Source organism: Maniola jurtina, chromosome 6 (assembly GCF_905333055.1).
Source record: "Maniola jurtina chromosome 6, ilManJurt1.1, whole genome shotgun sequence".
Classification (NCBI taxonomy): Eukaryota; Metazoa; Arthropoda; class Insecta; order Lepidoptera; family Nymphalidae; genus Maniola; species Maniola jurtina.
In genome coordinates, this window is record NC_060034.1 from 8370069 (window position 1) to 8385125 (window position 15057).

General features: G+C 34.1%; 3 protein-coding genes across 7 annotated transcripts in view; 2 read left to right on the forward strand and 1 right to left on the reverse strand.

Moving 5' to 3' along the window:
- The window catches only part of LOC123866164 (bestrophin-4-like), a 24557-nt gene extending 15651 nt beyond the window's left edge, over positions 1–8906 (forward strand). For 3 of the 4 annotated variants that reach the window (XM_045907552.1, XM_045907550.1, XM_045907553.1), the window contains 7 exons: positions 92–352; positions 1879–2110; positions 3764–3911; positions 5732–5820; positions 7519–7701; positions 8207–8340; positions 8622–8906. In XM_045907552.1, coding sequence (XP_045763508.1) covers positions 92–352; positions 1879–2110; positions 3764–3911; positions 5732–5820; positions 7519–7701; positions 8207–8340; positions 8622–8732 — 1158 coding nt within the window. In that variant the 3' untranslated portion in view covers positions 8733–8906. The remainder of the gene's footprint in view (positions 1–91; positions 353–1878; positions 2111–3763; positions 3912–5731; positions 5821–7518; positions 7702–8206; positions 8341–8621) is intronic. The other variant, XM_045907551.1, reaches the window with a different exon arrangement.
- Positions 1–15016, forward strand: part of LOC123866170 (translation initiation factor IF-3, mitochondrial-like) — a 26394-nt gene extending 11378 nt beyond the window's left edge. Inside the window, exons 2-4 of one of the 2 annotated variants that reach the window (XM_045907566.1) lie at positions 11629–11896; positions 13143–13368; positions 14637–15016. In XM_045907566.1, the coding sequence (XP_045763522.1) occupies positions 11655–11896; positions 13143–13368; positions 14637–14813 (645 nt within the window). In that variant the 5' untranslated portion in view covers positions 11629–11654 and the 3' untranslated portion in view covers positions 14814–15016. Of the gene's footprint in view, positions 1–11576; positions 11897–13142; positions 13369–14636 lie in introns of those variants that run through there. The other variant, XM_045907565.1, reaches the window with a different exon arrangement.
- On the reverse strand, positions 9695–10680 carry LOC123866173 (60S ribosomal protein L39). Its single transcript, XM_045907570.1, has 3 exons — positions 10552–10680; positions 10355–10458; positions 9695–9781 (listed from the first exon to the last, which is right to left on the reverse strand). The coding sequence occupies exons 1-3, from the start codon at positions 10552–10554 to the stop codon at positions 9733–9735; spliced, it is 156 nt and encodes a 51-aa protein (XP_045763526.1). The 5' UTR covers positions 10555–10680; the 3' UTR covers positions 9695–9732.
- Positions 15017–15057: the final 41 nt, after the last annotated feature.

Consider the following 15057-nt stretch of genomic DNA (forward strand, 5'->3'; position numbering starts at 1 on the left):
AGTGACCAGAGCGCTGAATGGCGCACAAAGCAAAATTAATAAGCATAAAAGTAATACATACTACAAAGATAATAAAATTAAAATTCTTTAGGTATCATACATGATTGTGGACGAAATGCACCACGAGCATCCGGAGTTGATCAAAGATCAATACTGGGACGAAGTGTTCCCGTCCGAGCTGCCCTACACCATCGCCACTGAGAACCAAAGGGAGGAGCACCCTGAACCTTCCACGGCTCGGGTGGCGGTGCCTCCCCGCCAGTGCAGCATGGTCACGGTGGCGCCCTCCAATGTCAAGATCGACGAGATGGTCCCATCCAACACCGTGAGTTACAAGTTCGCCCCGCCAGAGGTCAGAATCCCCCCTTATTTAAGCATGCTGCACGCTCGGAAATCAGGCCGGTTGAAGATGGAACGAATCGTTATGAATCAACTAAGAATCAGTTTGTCAGCTACCCAATTCTGTAACATAATGGTTGTAACTTGTAACGGAGGTTCATCGTGATTCATGACTTCATGAGTGACTAGCATTTTTCATTGAAGCCCCAACTATGACTATTTCGAAAAATGTTGTTATTGTATATTTAGAGTTAAATAATTTTCCATTATGTAAGTCATTATATTATAATATTGGAAATCCCGGTTTTCCTCCATAATGCAAATGATTACCTACTAACATGTTACGACTTACCGCCATATTATAGTTACTCGGCCCAATTATATGTTAAAGTCATATAATTTAATAGTGGTTGGATCATCATTCGTTCTATCTAAGACAGGTGTTTACATGGAGCTTTGCAGTGTGTTGGTGTTAAGGGTTGCCAATTTAGTGTTTTCCCCTCTTATAGCTTTATTTTCAGTTTCAACTTTCAAGGTACCTATGGGTTACGGATTCTTTGTAGCAATGGCTTGTATTATGTGAGTATTAAAATAGTAATAATAATAATTATTAATGATTTACTATTTTTGGTCGGTTACTGGTTAATAAATATTAAATTGTAATAGGTATTAGTGTCTCTGAGACAATTAGTCAATTACCTTCAGTAGCATTACTCAGATTTATTTTATGAGCTGAAATAGTAGGTACATAATATAAAAATAATGGAATCTTTGGCAGCCCTTTTAACGTTAATAATATGGACCCGATACTAATATGTATTATTTAACGCATGTTTGATTTCACTAATGGCAAATGAAGCATGTATTTAGATAATAATTTTAGACTACCAAAATTTATAATTAACGAGAATGTTCGAATTTTACGTTGTATTATTTCATTACTAACTTGCATCACATCGATCGAAATCTGATTAATTTTAGTTTGTATTTGAAGTGTCTAATTATATTATTCTATGTGTGATACGTTTATTCTTCGTACTTATGTCTAAAACCTCTTTCGATTAACATTCTGCTTATGTCGTCTAACTAATCATAGAATAGTAACTAATCTGTGCAGAAACTCTATTTTGTGTACTTACTTTTAATTAAGTTAATGTTATAGGTAGATGTTGGCTGTAAATTGGTGCTCGGTGTTGATTCTCAATCGAACTCATAGATGTAATAACTAAGACGGAGTTTGTTTTTTGATTCTATATTTATAAAATCCTAAATGTACAAAAATTAATTAAAATTTACTTTTATCTGTGTGGTTTAGTTCAGTCAATTGTTTTTAACTAAAATGTATTTGTGAACAACAGAAATGGCGTCTATTAACCTTTGTATAACGTACGTGTTTTCTTTACTGTCTCGTCTGAAAAATTCTTGTTATTTCAACTAATTTATACCTCGTAACAAAGTCTCATTAAAATCATATTGTTCACGTCCTTGAAACGAATTCATCTGTCAAAGTAATTAATACACATTCCTATTCTATAACAGCAATTACAAATGAACGACGACGCACAGTCTGGGATTCACTTTATCGTGTCCCGTGGGAGTAAGCGAGGGAAGAAGGACGACAGGAATTCGATGGGTTCGAGCAATTCCATGGCGTCATTGCAACAAACGCCTATGACTCGCACAAACTCTGTCACCTCTATGTTGAAGAGATTGTTCTCAAAGGATGAGAGGCAGACTCCCGCTACGCCGGTCACGACTCAGACGGATGGCGGTAGGTGCTTGAACTTCAGTCGCTGATTAAATTAATCCATACTTAATATAATTATAAATGCGATAGTGTGTCTGTCTGTCTGCTAGCTTTTCCACGGCCCAACAGTTTAACCGATTTATATGAATTTTGGTACAGCTAAGTTAGCTTACATCCCGAGGACGGACATAGGCTATTTTTTATCCCGGAAGACCAAAGAGTTCTCATTGGATTCTTAAGGTCTCATCCGATTATCCGATTTGTATGCGTACAGAGGTAGTTTGAATCCCGGAAATTGACATATCCAACTTTTTATGCCGGAAAATCAAAGAGTTCGCAATCGCACGGGATTTATAAAAATCCTTAATACTCGCGGACGAAGTCGCGGGTAACATCTAGTTCTAGTAGTTTATAAATCCCAGTGTTAGAAAAAGGTTTCAGATTTCTTTAAAGTGAAAATGTTCTGGTTTATTGACGGGTCACACATACCTAGTCCAGAAATAGAGTCTACCTATCTAACGAAAGCGGATCGGTAGTGAAAGTTTTTAGAAATCTGCAATACTGGAAAACGTTACTTGTTTACTTGTTCTTATCCGCGTGTTTCGATACCAAATTGAATTTATTTACTTATTAATATATTTTTTACTCAATAAAATTCTACAGAATTTAAATTTATTATACATAGTCTATTAATACAACAGTTTTGAATGTAAAATGAAATTATAACAGCGAATAAAAATAAAACATACAGGGATACACAACCTAAAATTTTCAATATCGGCTTTCATTAAACAGATTCCTACATACCTAAGTTCTAGATACCGAGGTATAGGTACACACGCAGGTATCGACCACACCAGATCGACAATAATTACCTGTATTATATTCTACACAGACATGCTTTAGATTTCAAAGACATGCCTACAGTTAGATGTTTTGGTATGCTTAAGCTATACCGCCTTATAAATTTTCACTGCGAATGAACGAAGTATGTTAAGGTTATGCATTTTGTATCATAAAGTACTTAAAAAACAAGAAATGGCGTGTGAGGTTGGTAAATAGAAGAGGAAAATTAACAAACGCGGTCAAGTATGACTTCTGTAGGTACTACTAATACACGAACGTACCTAGTACAATTATTATACATAGTACTTAATAATAAACACAACACTCGATGCCTATTTATTGCTTTTGTTCTACACCTAGTAATTGAACAATAGGAATGTTCTTTTATACCTAATTAATAACACATGGATGGTCAAGGAATCATATGAAATTATTAAATTTACTTTCAAGATTTTCTTCTCCTGTTAACAATATGTTATGTAACTAGGTATGTGACTATGTAAGTAACTACAATACCTACCTCATACATGTATATCATAAGGTAGTTAGTATGCAAATGCACTACCTATATGTTACGCTCAAGGACCGAAAACGCTCATTGAGCGAAAAATTAGCTCAAAAATGATAAGATGTTGTATTATAATGGATATAATATATTATGTACCTTAAATAATTTGAGGATTGCTTAAATTTTCGTAGGTAACGGTGTTCAACTAAAATCAGGTTTTATTAAAATTTAATTATAAATTAAAAATAAATCATATTTTTAATTTATCAAAAACATTTAAGACATCCTAAACATTGAGTTTAACGGATCATCTTGTCTTGCAGGAACACGTTTCATGATATCAGCCAGCAACCCAACGCTAAACAAGCCGGCGACGGCGGGCGGCGGTAGTATGAAGATCGCGAAAGAAGTCATCGAGGAAGTTGACGAGCAAGCAACTATTACCAGTATGGGAAAACGGCCAGAAAACAGGTGATTATGCAAAATAGGCTTTTACCCGCGGTATCATTAGGGTTCCGAACCTCAAAAGAAAAAAGGAACCCATATAGGATCACTTCGTTGTCTGTCTGTCGTGTCTCTCCGGAAACTTATAGGGTACTTCCCGCTGACCTTGAATCATGGGTAGATACGTCTTATAGCAGACGTCAGCAAAAAAGCCGAAAACCGTGAATTTGCGGTTACATCACAAAATAAATTAAAATGTGTTCATGAACAAATAATAATAAAATTAGTATTTTCAACTTTCAAACTAAGATTGCTATACCAAGTGGGGTATGTATCATATGAAAGGGCTTTACCTGTACATTAATAGTTTTTTTATATATCGTGTAAAATGTCGAAAAAAATACGTCTGTAGTACCTACGGAACCCTCCGTGCGCGAGTCTCGCACTTGGCCGGTTTTTTATTATAATTTTATAGCCTTTGTTTCATATGGATAAAGTAGCTTTTGTAATATACATATAAATGTTAGTTATATCTTGTGCGATAGTACGGAACTCTTCGTGTGCGAGGCCGACTCGCACTTGACCGTTTTTTAAATTTTTTAAGGTTCTTAAGTAAATATATTTGGTATTAACTAGTAGTTAACCCCTCTTCGCAGCTACCCGGCTTACCTATTCCATCGACAAATACGAATACATTAAATATGTATGTATGTATGTATAAAAAATACCTAGCTACCCAGATACAGTACGTAGGTACTATAAAAATAGTGTGTTGCGTAACTTTACTGTGCTAGTGACAAGTACAAGTACCTACAACACCATAAATAGTGACTCAAACGGAAACTCATGCAAACTACTTATCTAGATAATCATGTGCTGAACCGCGTTCTAGTTTCTAGAAGTTTCATCATTCCTAACATCCTAAGCGACTCACCGTTTATTCACAATGTTACAAAAATAAAATTACGATTAACTCAAACATTATGTTGTAAAATAATCATGTAATTGTAATAATATGTTGTAAATTGATAACAACTATCATGAAGGTCCAGGAAACCGTGTAACTTGTGCTAATAACTCTTTCTAAAACAGCGACATAAATGTTCCACTAGATGGGGCGCTTCATAGTAACATGTTCAAATGAACATCGGTGTCCGCACTCTTAATCCGCTTTAGACGCATTACGCTCTTCTCAGACTTGGGCGCGTTTGGAACCCTCGTAGCTTTAGTTTTAAGTTTACGTTATTAATTATCACCATTATTACAAATCTAACAATTCTGACCATCAAAAGGTGTACAATAGTACCTACTTTAAATATATGATTTTGATTTTGAGTTGAGATACGTTTGTAAATAACAAACTTGCAGGATAACTTTAAACTATTATTCACATAACTTTAGTGCCTATAGTCTGCTCTAACTTATCTGTTTGTAAAAACGGTCTTTGTCTGAAGTGAATTACGATTTACAGGAGTGCAGACAGACACCAATGTTCGTTGTAACATGTTGTTAAGTCTATAAAGTGCCCCATCTAGTGGAACATTATTTATTACCGTTGGTCTAAAACAATAATAAAGTTGATTAAAAACACGACTCATCAGCGTTATCGAATATAACTTTATTACTAAGTATAAGACATCAAATCACAATTCTACATATACTTATGATAAAACTGTAACTGGACGATTCCACGCTTGTAGTAGCTCGGTTTTTAATCTCAATGATCTCAATCCCTTGTGCACCCATTTCATAAACACTGTATAACTGTTTGTGTAGGTATAACAATGACAACCTTGATGTAATCTGATGTTATACTGGGTCACACATATCCTAAGTTTTATTTTCAGACCGACAGTAATGAGTTTGTTCGCGCAAGGACCTCCCGCGCCGAGTGACCCTGTCAATGTGCCTTCTCGAAATTCTAACCATAATTCTAGTGAGTACCTAGAATACCATACTAATATGAGAATTCCCAACCTGAATTCACATAGATTAAGTTGGGGACATCTATTTGGTATAGAGATAACTTACATCCCGGATATGAATACAGGCTACTTTTTAACCCGGGAATTCAGTTTCCACTGGATTTAAAAAAATTAAATCCACGCGAAGTCGCTGGTATAATCTATTCGATACGAAATGGCAAAATACGAGGTGCGTATTTTGTATAAGTAACTAAATCACGTAAACCATTGATGTAGGATGAATAATGAAGTAAACTTTTCCGAGCATCCATACTATTATGTACTTATTAGAAATGCAAAAGTGTCTAGTCCGTTTTCTAGTCACGGCTGGAGATGGGCATAGGGTAGGTACTTTTTATTCCAGAAATCAAAGTTTTTATCTACGTGTTTTAACAATCATAAATTGACGCGGTCGTCAGCCAGGTGCCTATAATTTTCCGAAACAATAAGTTTCAGAATCGTTATGTCGAATTACCACCTTAACTAATCCCACGCAGCATCATTAGAGCGAATAGGAAGATAGGTAATAATGTTTTATGAGTAGATACACAGCAGAACAGAGTTGCCCTTGTAACTTCATCTTTGTGATAACTGAAGTGATAAGTGATAACTGTATGACGTGAGTGTGAACTGAATACACCTCGTTAGCAGAATTTGATGAATGACCGCAGATTTGTCAAGGTTATCAACCTTTGATAGTCTCAGTCTTTTGTTTAAAATAATTAAGTAAAGTTTCCCACCTTTGTGCCTCCAAAATTAGTGAATTTGACGCAAAAGTAGGTATTACGCATTCGAAATAACAAAAAGAAAGCCATTTTGCCCTTTGTCTGTCAACCGTTACAAGAAAATTACTGAAACTACGGTTTGCACGGAAAATAATTCGATTAATTTATTGATATATTCCGGCAATAAATAAGTAGGTATGCAATGTCTCAGTTCTATAAAATCCGTTGAAAATATATTTCTGGCGAGTCACAACATGGCGGAAACTTTTCCCTATGTTAGTTCGGACGCATCATACAGTATCCGTAGATAGAATGTACAGCTTCATCTTAGATTTAGGTACATTATGGCATGGCGGTTCGACCCGCCTTTGGTCAATATATGACCTATCCTATTAAATTCATAATCACGCTAAAACGTCGCACTTATTAATGGAAACGAATTTAGTAGGTACGCAATAATAAATTTTAGTACGCTATTGACACAGAAGGGCATACACACTTAAAATCGGTATTATATTATACGGCTGGTAAGGAATGAAATTAATATTAGAACCACAAAGCTTAAAAAAGTCATGTCTATCGATCCTATGAGTACGTATGAGTATTGAGTACTATGACATCATTCCTGGGGCGACGACCTAAGTTGGTATTTTGTGGAGGGAGGCACGAGTATTATTAGCACGCACCCTAAGCACCTAAGGTAGTGTTTTTATGTGAAAAATTGACACTTAGATTTGATCGAACGAATAAAATTAATAAATAAATTTAGTTTTTATAATAATATTAAATTAATAACGTAATACTAAACGTTGACTTGCGTTGATAAAAAAATCATCCTTCTCACTCTTGAGTATGTCCGTAAATGTTGATTGGAACAGCATGCGTCCATACTCGACTTGGGGCGACCATGGATAGCACTCTTAAAGCATGTAATTTGTTACACAGAAGACGCCCGACTATCGACATCAGCGCCGCCGTCGCAGTGGGTCCGAGGGGAGCCCGGGGAAGACGGTAACATGAGTCCAGCAGCAAAGTCATTGTTCGCACAAGCATCATTCCCCAACATACGGCCGCGCCTGGATAGCGACGTGGGGCCCTCACTTAGCGCCGCGGGCAGCCAAACATTGTGTACGTAAAACAATATTTTCCTGTCTAAAAAGCCAGATTTTATGGCGACACACTAAAACCAAAATGTGTTTTTGATTTCTCGACACTGATTTTCTAATTTCCGAAAGGATCCAGAATTGAAAATGGCAGAAACAAGCATCACACCATCTCTATGAAAGGGTGATGGGGATTAGTGGAATAATTATCCCCTGCAAGGCTTTTTGCATCAATATTTGAATGAAACTGTAGCTTATTCCAAATTCTTTTTCTATTCTTCTTTCTTTGCAACCTCTCCTACAACCAAGGGTCCACTGGTAGAGATATCTAATAGAGATAAGTGCCCCATTGTCCACTTCCTATCTAACTTTTCCTCTTTACTGTTATTCATTTTTGGTATAAATAAATAAAATATTAGGTAGGTACGTAGCTTGTTTTCCTTCCAATGACCCATCTCAAAATATTACTCATTATTGACATAAAGACTAACATAATTTCAATAATTTGTAAGAAATTATAATTGTTTTAGTGGATGAAGTGGATGGAGGCGACGGCGAAGACCCTGATATGGACGATTTCGATCGCTTGCGAAGTGTACGCGAGCAACACCGGCGAGAGAAGTACTTGCAGAAACTAATGGCTCGCTCTATAAGTGCACAACAGGTAATAAACTCATTCTTTTAATTATTATTTTTACCTGATTTAATTTATTATAAGTCAATATAATAATTATTATAAACTAAACCAATGTATCTTGAACCATCAGATAATAATGAGTAGGAGCAAGTCTGAGAAAAACATGAATTTTTATTTGTTCCACCTTAGGCTGCATCAATCTACAGTTTGGTGTTGCTGAGGTCAAGCACAAAACTATACATGTAGTAGTAAAAAATAAATTTATTTTTTAACAAAACTTTTACTTACATTATTTTGTTTTGTTTCAGCCCACGGGTAGCTTAGAATTAATAGACAATGAATTATTATTACAAGAACTTATTAAACAATCGCAGAAGCAACAAGCAACAGATGGTAACCCCAAAGAAGAAACAACTTGACATAGTTTTATTTTTTCCTGGGATTAAAATGTCTCATGATTAGTCAGTATTAAAATGTGATACTTATATAATTTATTATAAGTACAGTTTGGTAAATAATGTTGAAAAAAAAAAACAATTATGTATTTATACACATTAATAAGGATAAATTAAATCTATCTTTAAGTAATTAAATGTTGTTTCATTAGTTTTAATTTTTTTTAACCCTTTGTATTAATAAATTTTAACATAGTACCTGCATCACGCGAAATAGAGCGACACTTGGCATATATTACCGTCAATCTGTATAGTCTGGTATTGTATAGGATACCTACAACATTCAGGAAATGTATATAATATTTTTATTTCATACTTTGCCTAGGTATTCTATACAATTCTTAATTAAACAGCTATAGGAATAGGTATGAAATTCAGGATGAAAAATGTCTTCAAGTATAAAATATCCATATTCAACTGTGATTATGGTTGTCCATCTGTCATCCAGTAATGCATAAGGGTCAAATGTGGCCCAGAACGAAATCTGAGCAGCCTGACTCCACGCAGTCTTGTCTGTTTTACCCCTAGAATGTTTATATAAAGCGCGAAGATCCTGAATGAAGGGCCACGAAGCGAGTGTTCTGGCGTAACCCATTTGAAAAACCTTGATATTTGATCACTATCATCATCACCACTATAATCATGAAGTATAAAACACAGATAAACTGAGAATTAAATGACCATAATAATCTTAGGTATGGTCAGCATTATCTCCAAGAACACAGTGATCATCATCATACCTACGTAGATAGAACTGAAGATGGACATGCATAAGACAGATAGCACTCTACAAATATGATCTAAATATCATAGTTTTAAGTCTTCACTTTAAGATTATATCTACTTCTTTTTAAAATAATTATAATAACATTGTATAAAGGACACTATAAGAGACAAATCTTGCAAGTTTAAAAGAAAACACTATAGAGATTTTACATTATTTATTTACTAACAGCCAGTAAGCTTACAGCTTCAACTTGGTTCTCCTCCAGTGACGCCTCTTAGCGTTGTACCTGTAAGAAAAAGGCTTATTAGTTACTTTAAATTAAATATAAATACCTTTTTCCTGTAAAAAAAGATCAGAGTAATTGAGAACTTCCTCCTTTTTTGAAGTTGGTTAATGAGCAAGCTGAATAAAATATGACCCTAAGTGAATGAACTGCCAATTCAGTGCTTCAGCTCTTAAAGCAGGATCTAGAATCTGTTTATCTGCTTCCCTATTGTGGTTATAAGGGACTATTCACCTTAATACCTAAACCTATGTGGATCCATCAATCAATATAGTTGTACATATAATTTTAGTGAATTAAAGCTTAGAGCTATGTTTTGCGGTATTTCCTGTATTATTTCAGCTCAGTTCTTGGTTGTAGAATTGTAGGGTACCCATCTACTCAAATTCATTACACAAATTATTTAGTTTTACTGCAACAGCAAGAACATTAAATATTCTTGCAAAACAAAAGCCTTTTCAGTTAGCCATGAACTCGCTATGATATATTATTATAGACTCATATAATATGTTTCATATTATTCATAATGAAATAACACACGTTACACTTACTTGTAAAAATAATAAATAAACTTACCGGATAGTATTTCCAGTGCGCATTCGTACCCATTGAGGTATCGGTCTGTTTTGTTTTAATTTCTTAGCGAGCTTCCGCTTGATAATAAATGTCTTGTGGGCCGACTGAAACGTTATAAAACAAATTATATTAGAGTAAAACACTGTTTATCTGAAGATTAGAAAGATATTGTTGGATTTTAAAAATATTAAACCAACCATGATTGTCTTCCCTGCCGTCACTCAAAACTGAAAGAAAGATATTTTTTTTCCTTTTCGAAGGACCGACCTAACCTAAACACAACACAGAGCTAAACACCGACCAGAAACAATTGACAATGACAACTCTTTCAAGTTTCAAAATTTTATTATCTATGGTTATCAAGACACGGTCGTGTGTTTAGATGGTTAGATATTACTGAAATGGACCTAATGCTAATACATAATATAGGTACCGTAAAACGGGGTGAATAAAATCGCAGGGGTGAATAGATACAAAACTAAAAATGTTTTTCTACAGACTCAAACATTTTGAGAGAAAAAAGCTCTACTGCAGTATAATTTTTTTTTTTTGAAATTGCAACACTGAATTGACGTGGGTTTAGCCAACATAGTTAATAACAAGTGTAAATTAAAAATTTATAACACCCCCGACGATCCAAAGTATGAGTTTTCCAAAACATCATTTTCAAATAAATAATTATGTATTTAGGCAACGTCCATCTTGACAGCTTGACATTTGTCTATTGACATAATATAATGAACCTAACGGTTATCTAACCTTCTTTTCTACAAGAAAACTAGAAAAGAGCTGATAACTCTTAAACGGCTGAACCAATTTTTTTAGATTATAGCTAAGAACACTCTCGATCAAAAAAAACTTAATTAAAATCGGTTCATTCGTTTAGGCGCTACGATGCCACAGACAGATACACAGATACACAGATACACACGTCAAACTTATAACACCCCTCTTTTGGGTCGGGGGTTAAAAAAAGGTCTTGAAGTTTGAAGAGTCCCTTACATCCCTTAGGTCCTGTAAAATTAACTATTTTCATTGTGAAAGGAAGAGCTGCGCCCAGCTAGCGGCTTGTATTCTTCTATCAGGCTTAAAAATCCAGGGCCGTAAAACCGGCTAAAAAAACTTATATTCTCTTTGGTAGGTAGTTAAGATTATTTTAAGCCGTAAAAGAGTGATATCCAGGGCCGTAAAATAAATTAAAAAAAGAAGGATTTTTTCATACTATGTAAATAATACAAATAATACCTACTCTTTGATATAAATAAATTTAATAAAGTTCAATCAAAGAGTTTCAGAAATTATGAATAAATTAGTAATTTTCCGAAAATTATTTGAGTGTCGAACAATAAGTACAAGGTTAACTGCAGATGGTAAAGACATTCCCAAGAAGAAGACTTTCGAGAACAGAATTACTTTGATTGGTGCGGATAATTCTGTTAGTATAACAGACTTAAAGAACGCTCAGAATTTATCAGCAAGACGTGAGTTAAAACTAGTAAAAGTTCAAGATGCTGATTCGAAAACTAGACGGCCGGTTTATAAGTAAGTTAAACTTGATTTACTTGCTACTAGAAGAGATAAAAGAACCTTCAAAAGTTTAGTGCATGTCTAAGTCAAAACAACAGTATGAAAAGAAGAACCAAAGTTCTAGCAACGGACTGACTTTGGCTATGTTTCTTAAATACTGAACTGTACTGCTTGTATGTCCATGGACCAAAGCTACAAGCTTTGGTCCATGGATTCATACATGAAGTCCTAAAACTATTTTGGGTTCACCATTTGTTTAAAAGTTTGCACTCGAAAGTTTTGTCACAATCAGTATAGTCAATAGTGGTATTAGTATAGGGTTGCCATTTGTCAGGTTTCCATGGATTTGTAGGGTGTCTGGGGAGCGTCTGGATGGGGCTTTCATTATACTGTCTGAAAGTGATAAGTACTTAAATTCTGATTTATTATACTTAATTATTTCTTGAATGATGATAGACAAAGATAATTTTATTTTTGTATGATTTTTACTTTAAAAGTATTTTCTTTATATATACAGATAAATACTAATAAATAATTTATATTTATTTTATTTGTGAGGAGGTTTTATGCTTTTAAATCCAGAGTTTTTGAGTTACTTGTCCTAGTTCATATATTTTACAGATGACAATAGTTTAGTTATTTGTATTGTGAAATAAAAACAGTTTGAAATTCTTTATGAAGGATCTGTGTCATGCGATAGCACATATCAGTTGTGTGCACAAGGTTAGCAAAGTGAATGCAAGTCTGTAACTGGATTGTGGGAGATCCAAATTTGGCCTTCATCATTATCTCCATGTCTCAGAGCATGTTTGATTTTATAATAGGAGAATGCATGCAAAAAAAAGTCTTTTAAGGTTCCATACCTTAAAAGGAAAAACGGAGTCCTTATAGGATCACTTTGTTTTCTGTCTGTCCATTTGTTGTCTGTCAAGAAAACCTATAAGGTACTTCCCGTTGACCTAGAATTATAAAATTTGGTAGATAGGTAGCTCTTATAGCACAAGTAAAGGAATAAATCCGAAACCGTGAATTGGTGGTTACATCACTGAAAAAAAAATTAAAATGTGTTTCAATTTTCAAAGTAAAATAACTATACCAAGTAGGGTATCATATAAAAGGGCTTTACCTGTACATTTTAAAACAGATTTTTATTTATTTTTAAGCATAATAGTTTTTGATTTATCATGCCAAATGTCAAAAAAAATACCCCAGTAAGGAACCCTCGGTGTGCGAGTCTGACCACTTGGCCGGTATTTTTCAGATTAATGACAAATGCAGAATACCATGAAGAGGAAATTTCAAGAAGGAAAGAGAAGCAGGTTGCCCGTGAGAATAATTCTACAAAGGGACAAAAGTTGATAACTCTGTCTTCAAGAATAGCAGAGCACGACTTATTGACGGGTGTTAAGAAAATGGCAAAACTTTTGGAGAAGCATTATGAAGTTAAAGTAGTCATATCAGGACATGAAAATGAAGAAACAAAATCAGTATGTATTATTTTAAGGATTGCTAAGTTATTATTTGTTCTTCTTTTTAAGCATCTTTGTCCGTGTAAGTTTTAGTTTATAAAAATTTTGTGGGGAATTTTTGATTTTATGTAATAAAAAGTAGCCTAACTCCCCTTCCCCTGCAAAGGATGCAAACAATTTCTGTAAGCACCAAATTTCGTCAAGATTGGTAATCGTGAATAGCTAGCAGACAGACAGACACACAATTTTGCATTTACAACATTAAGTATTGTATCATTAGTAAATAAATATTAAGTACCTAATTTCAAATACCTAATATAAACCTCATCTAGATTATGATTGTGCATATCAGTCAGAGTAATAAATGTGGTTAGTATTAATAATATTTTTTTTAATTTTGAATTAATATTTGGAAAATAATCACTTATTGGATAATTTGAATCACTAATCTGTACTTATGCCTACATAATCTTTTATTTACTTATATGTATTTATTTATTTCATTTTTCAACAAGACTTGGTGAAAATAAAAAACAGTTTTGATTCATCATATTTAATTTTATTTAGTATTTTCACTTAAAAATATAATTGGGCCTAGAACAAAGTCTGGTCATTCCAACTCCACACATTCTTGTCTGTCCCTTAGAGTGTGTTGTAGCTATTTAAAACATTTATGTAGCGAGGTACACAACAATCCATCGAGTGCCAGTTTCCATGGACGTCATAGCATTTTTCAAATGTCTGATAACCTCAAAATGTTTGCTCCTATTCACAGTTATTTCACTTGAGCATAAAACCCTGGTTTAAAATTTATTAAAGTTACCACATGAGGATGATTTTATCACATTAGCTTTCTTGTGTGTTGGTTTGTAATAATAATTGCAATCAGACTATAAAATTAATAAAACTAACTAACTATACATTACACGCCAGGAAAGACTCGAAAGAGACTTGGGCTTCGTAGAGTGTCGTCTCTGTCGCTCATAGGTACCTATGTGATGTTTTCTCGGTCTCAATGAAAGAGACAACGCTATACGAAACCGTCATCTCTTTCTAAAGATCAATGTGTAATCTTTGCTGCAGGGTACTGTAACACAATATATTTTAGATTGCAATGTACGGACACCCTCTGGTTAGACTACATAATACTTGTTGCATAAACTACCTGTAGTTGTGCCAAAATCCACACTCACTCCTTATAAATCATAATATCTCTTAAGAGGCAACCATTGCCCATTTAAGTTAAGAAAAATTAAAAGGATAGTTATTTTACATTTTTGTTCTAGGAGAAGATATACTCAATAATAGAAAAGAACTTGAAATCAGTTGGACAGTTGGTGCAGAAGAGAAGTAAAGGGAGCAACTTGAGATTTCAGGTGCAGCCACTGAGAGACAACTCTAAGCAAACAAATAGTGACCAGTCCAGTCCTGACCAAAATAGTGATGATAAAGGGCCACTATGACTAGGAGTGTTTTTAGTAGCTATAATTGTAGCAAAATATTTACTTTTCAAAGACTATTATTTGTCTAGAAATAAGAACAATAATCCTAGTACCAAAATTAATCACAAAAAATTAGAGGAATCAGATAGGGAGCTACTTAGTGAAGATTAAGAGAAAATGTTAATGTATTTTATTTATTATTAAAAAACAAAATATTTAACTACAACTAGGGTAGTTTTTTATTTTCGAAAATGGTTTCTCGTTA

Coding starts and splice junctions, on each gene's coding strand:
- LOC123866173 (XM_045907570.1), bottom strand. Junction 9,782..10,354: donor CGCACTGGAAATACTATCCG/GTAAGTTTATTT, acceptor TTTTTCTTACAG/GTACAACGCTAAGAGGCGTC.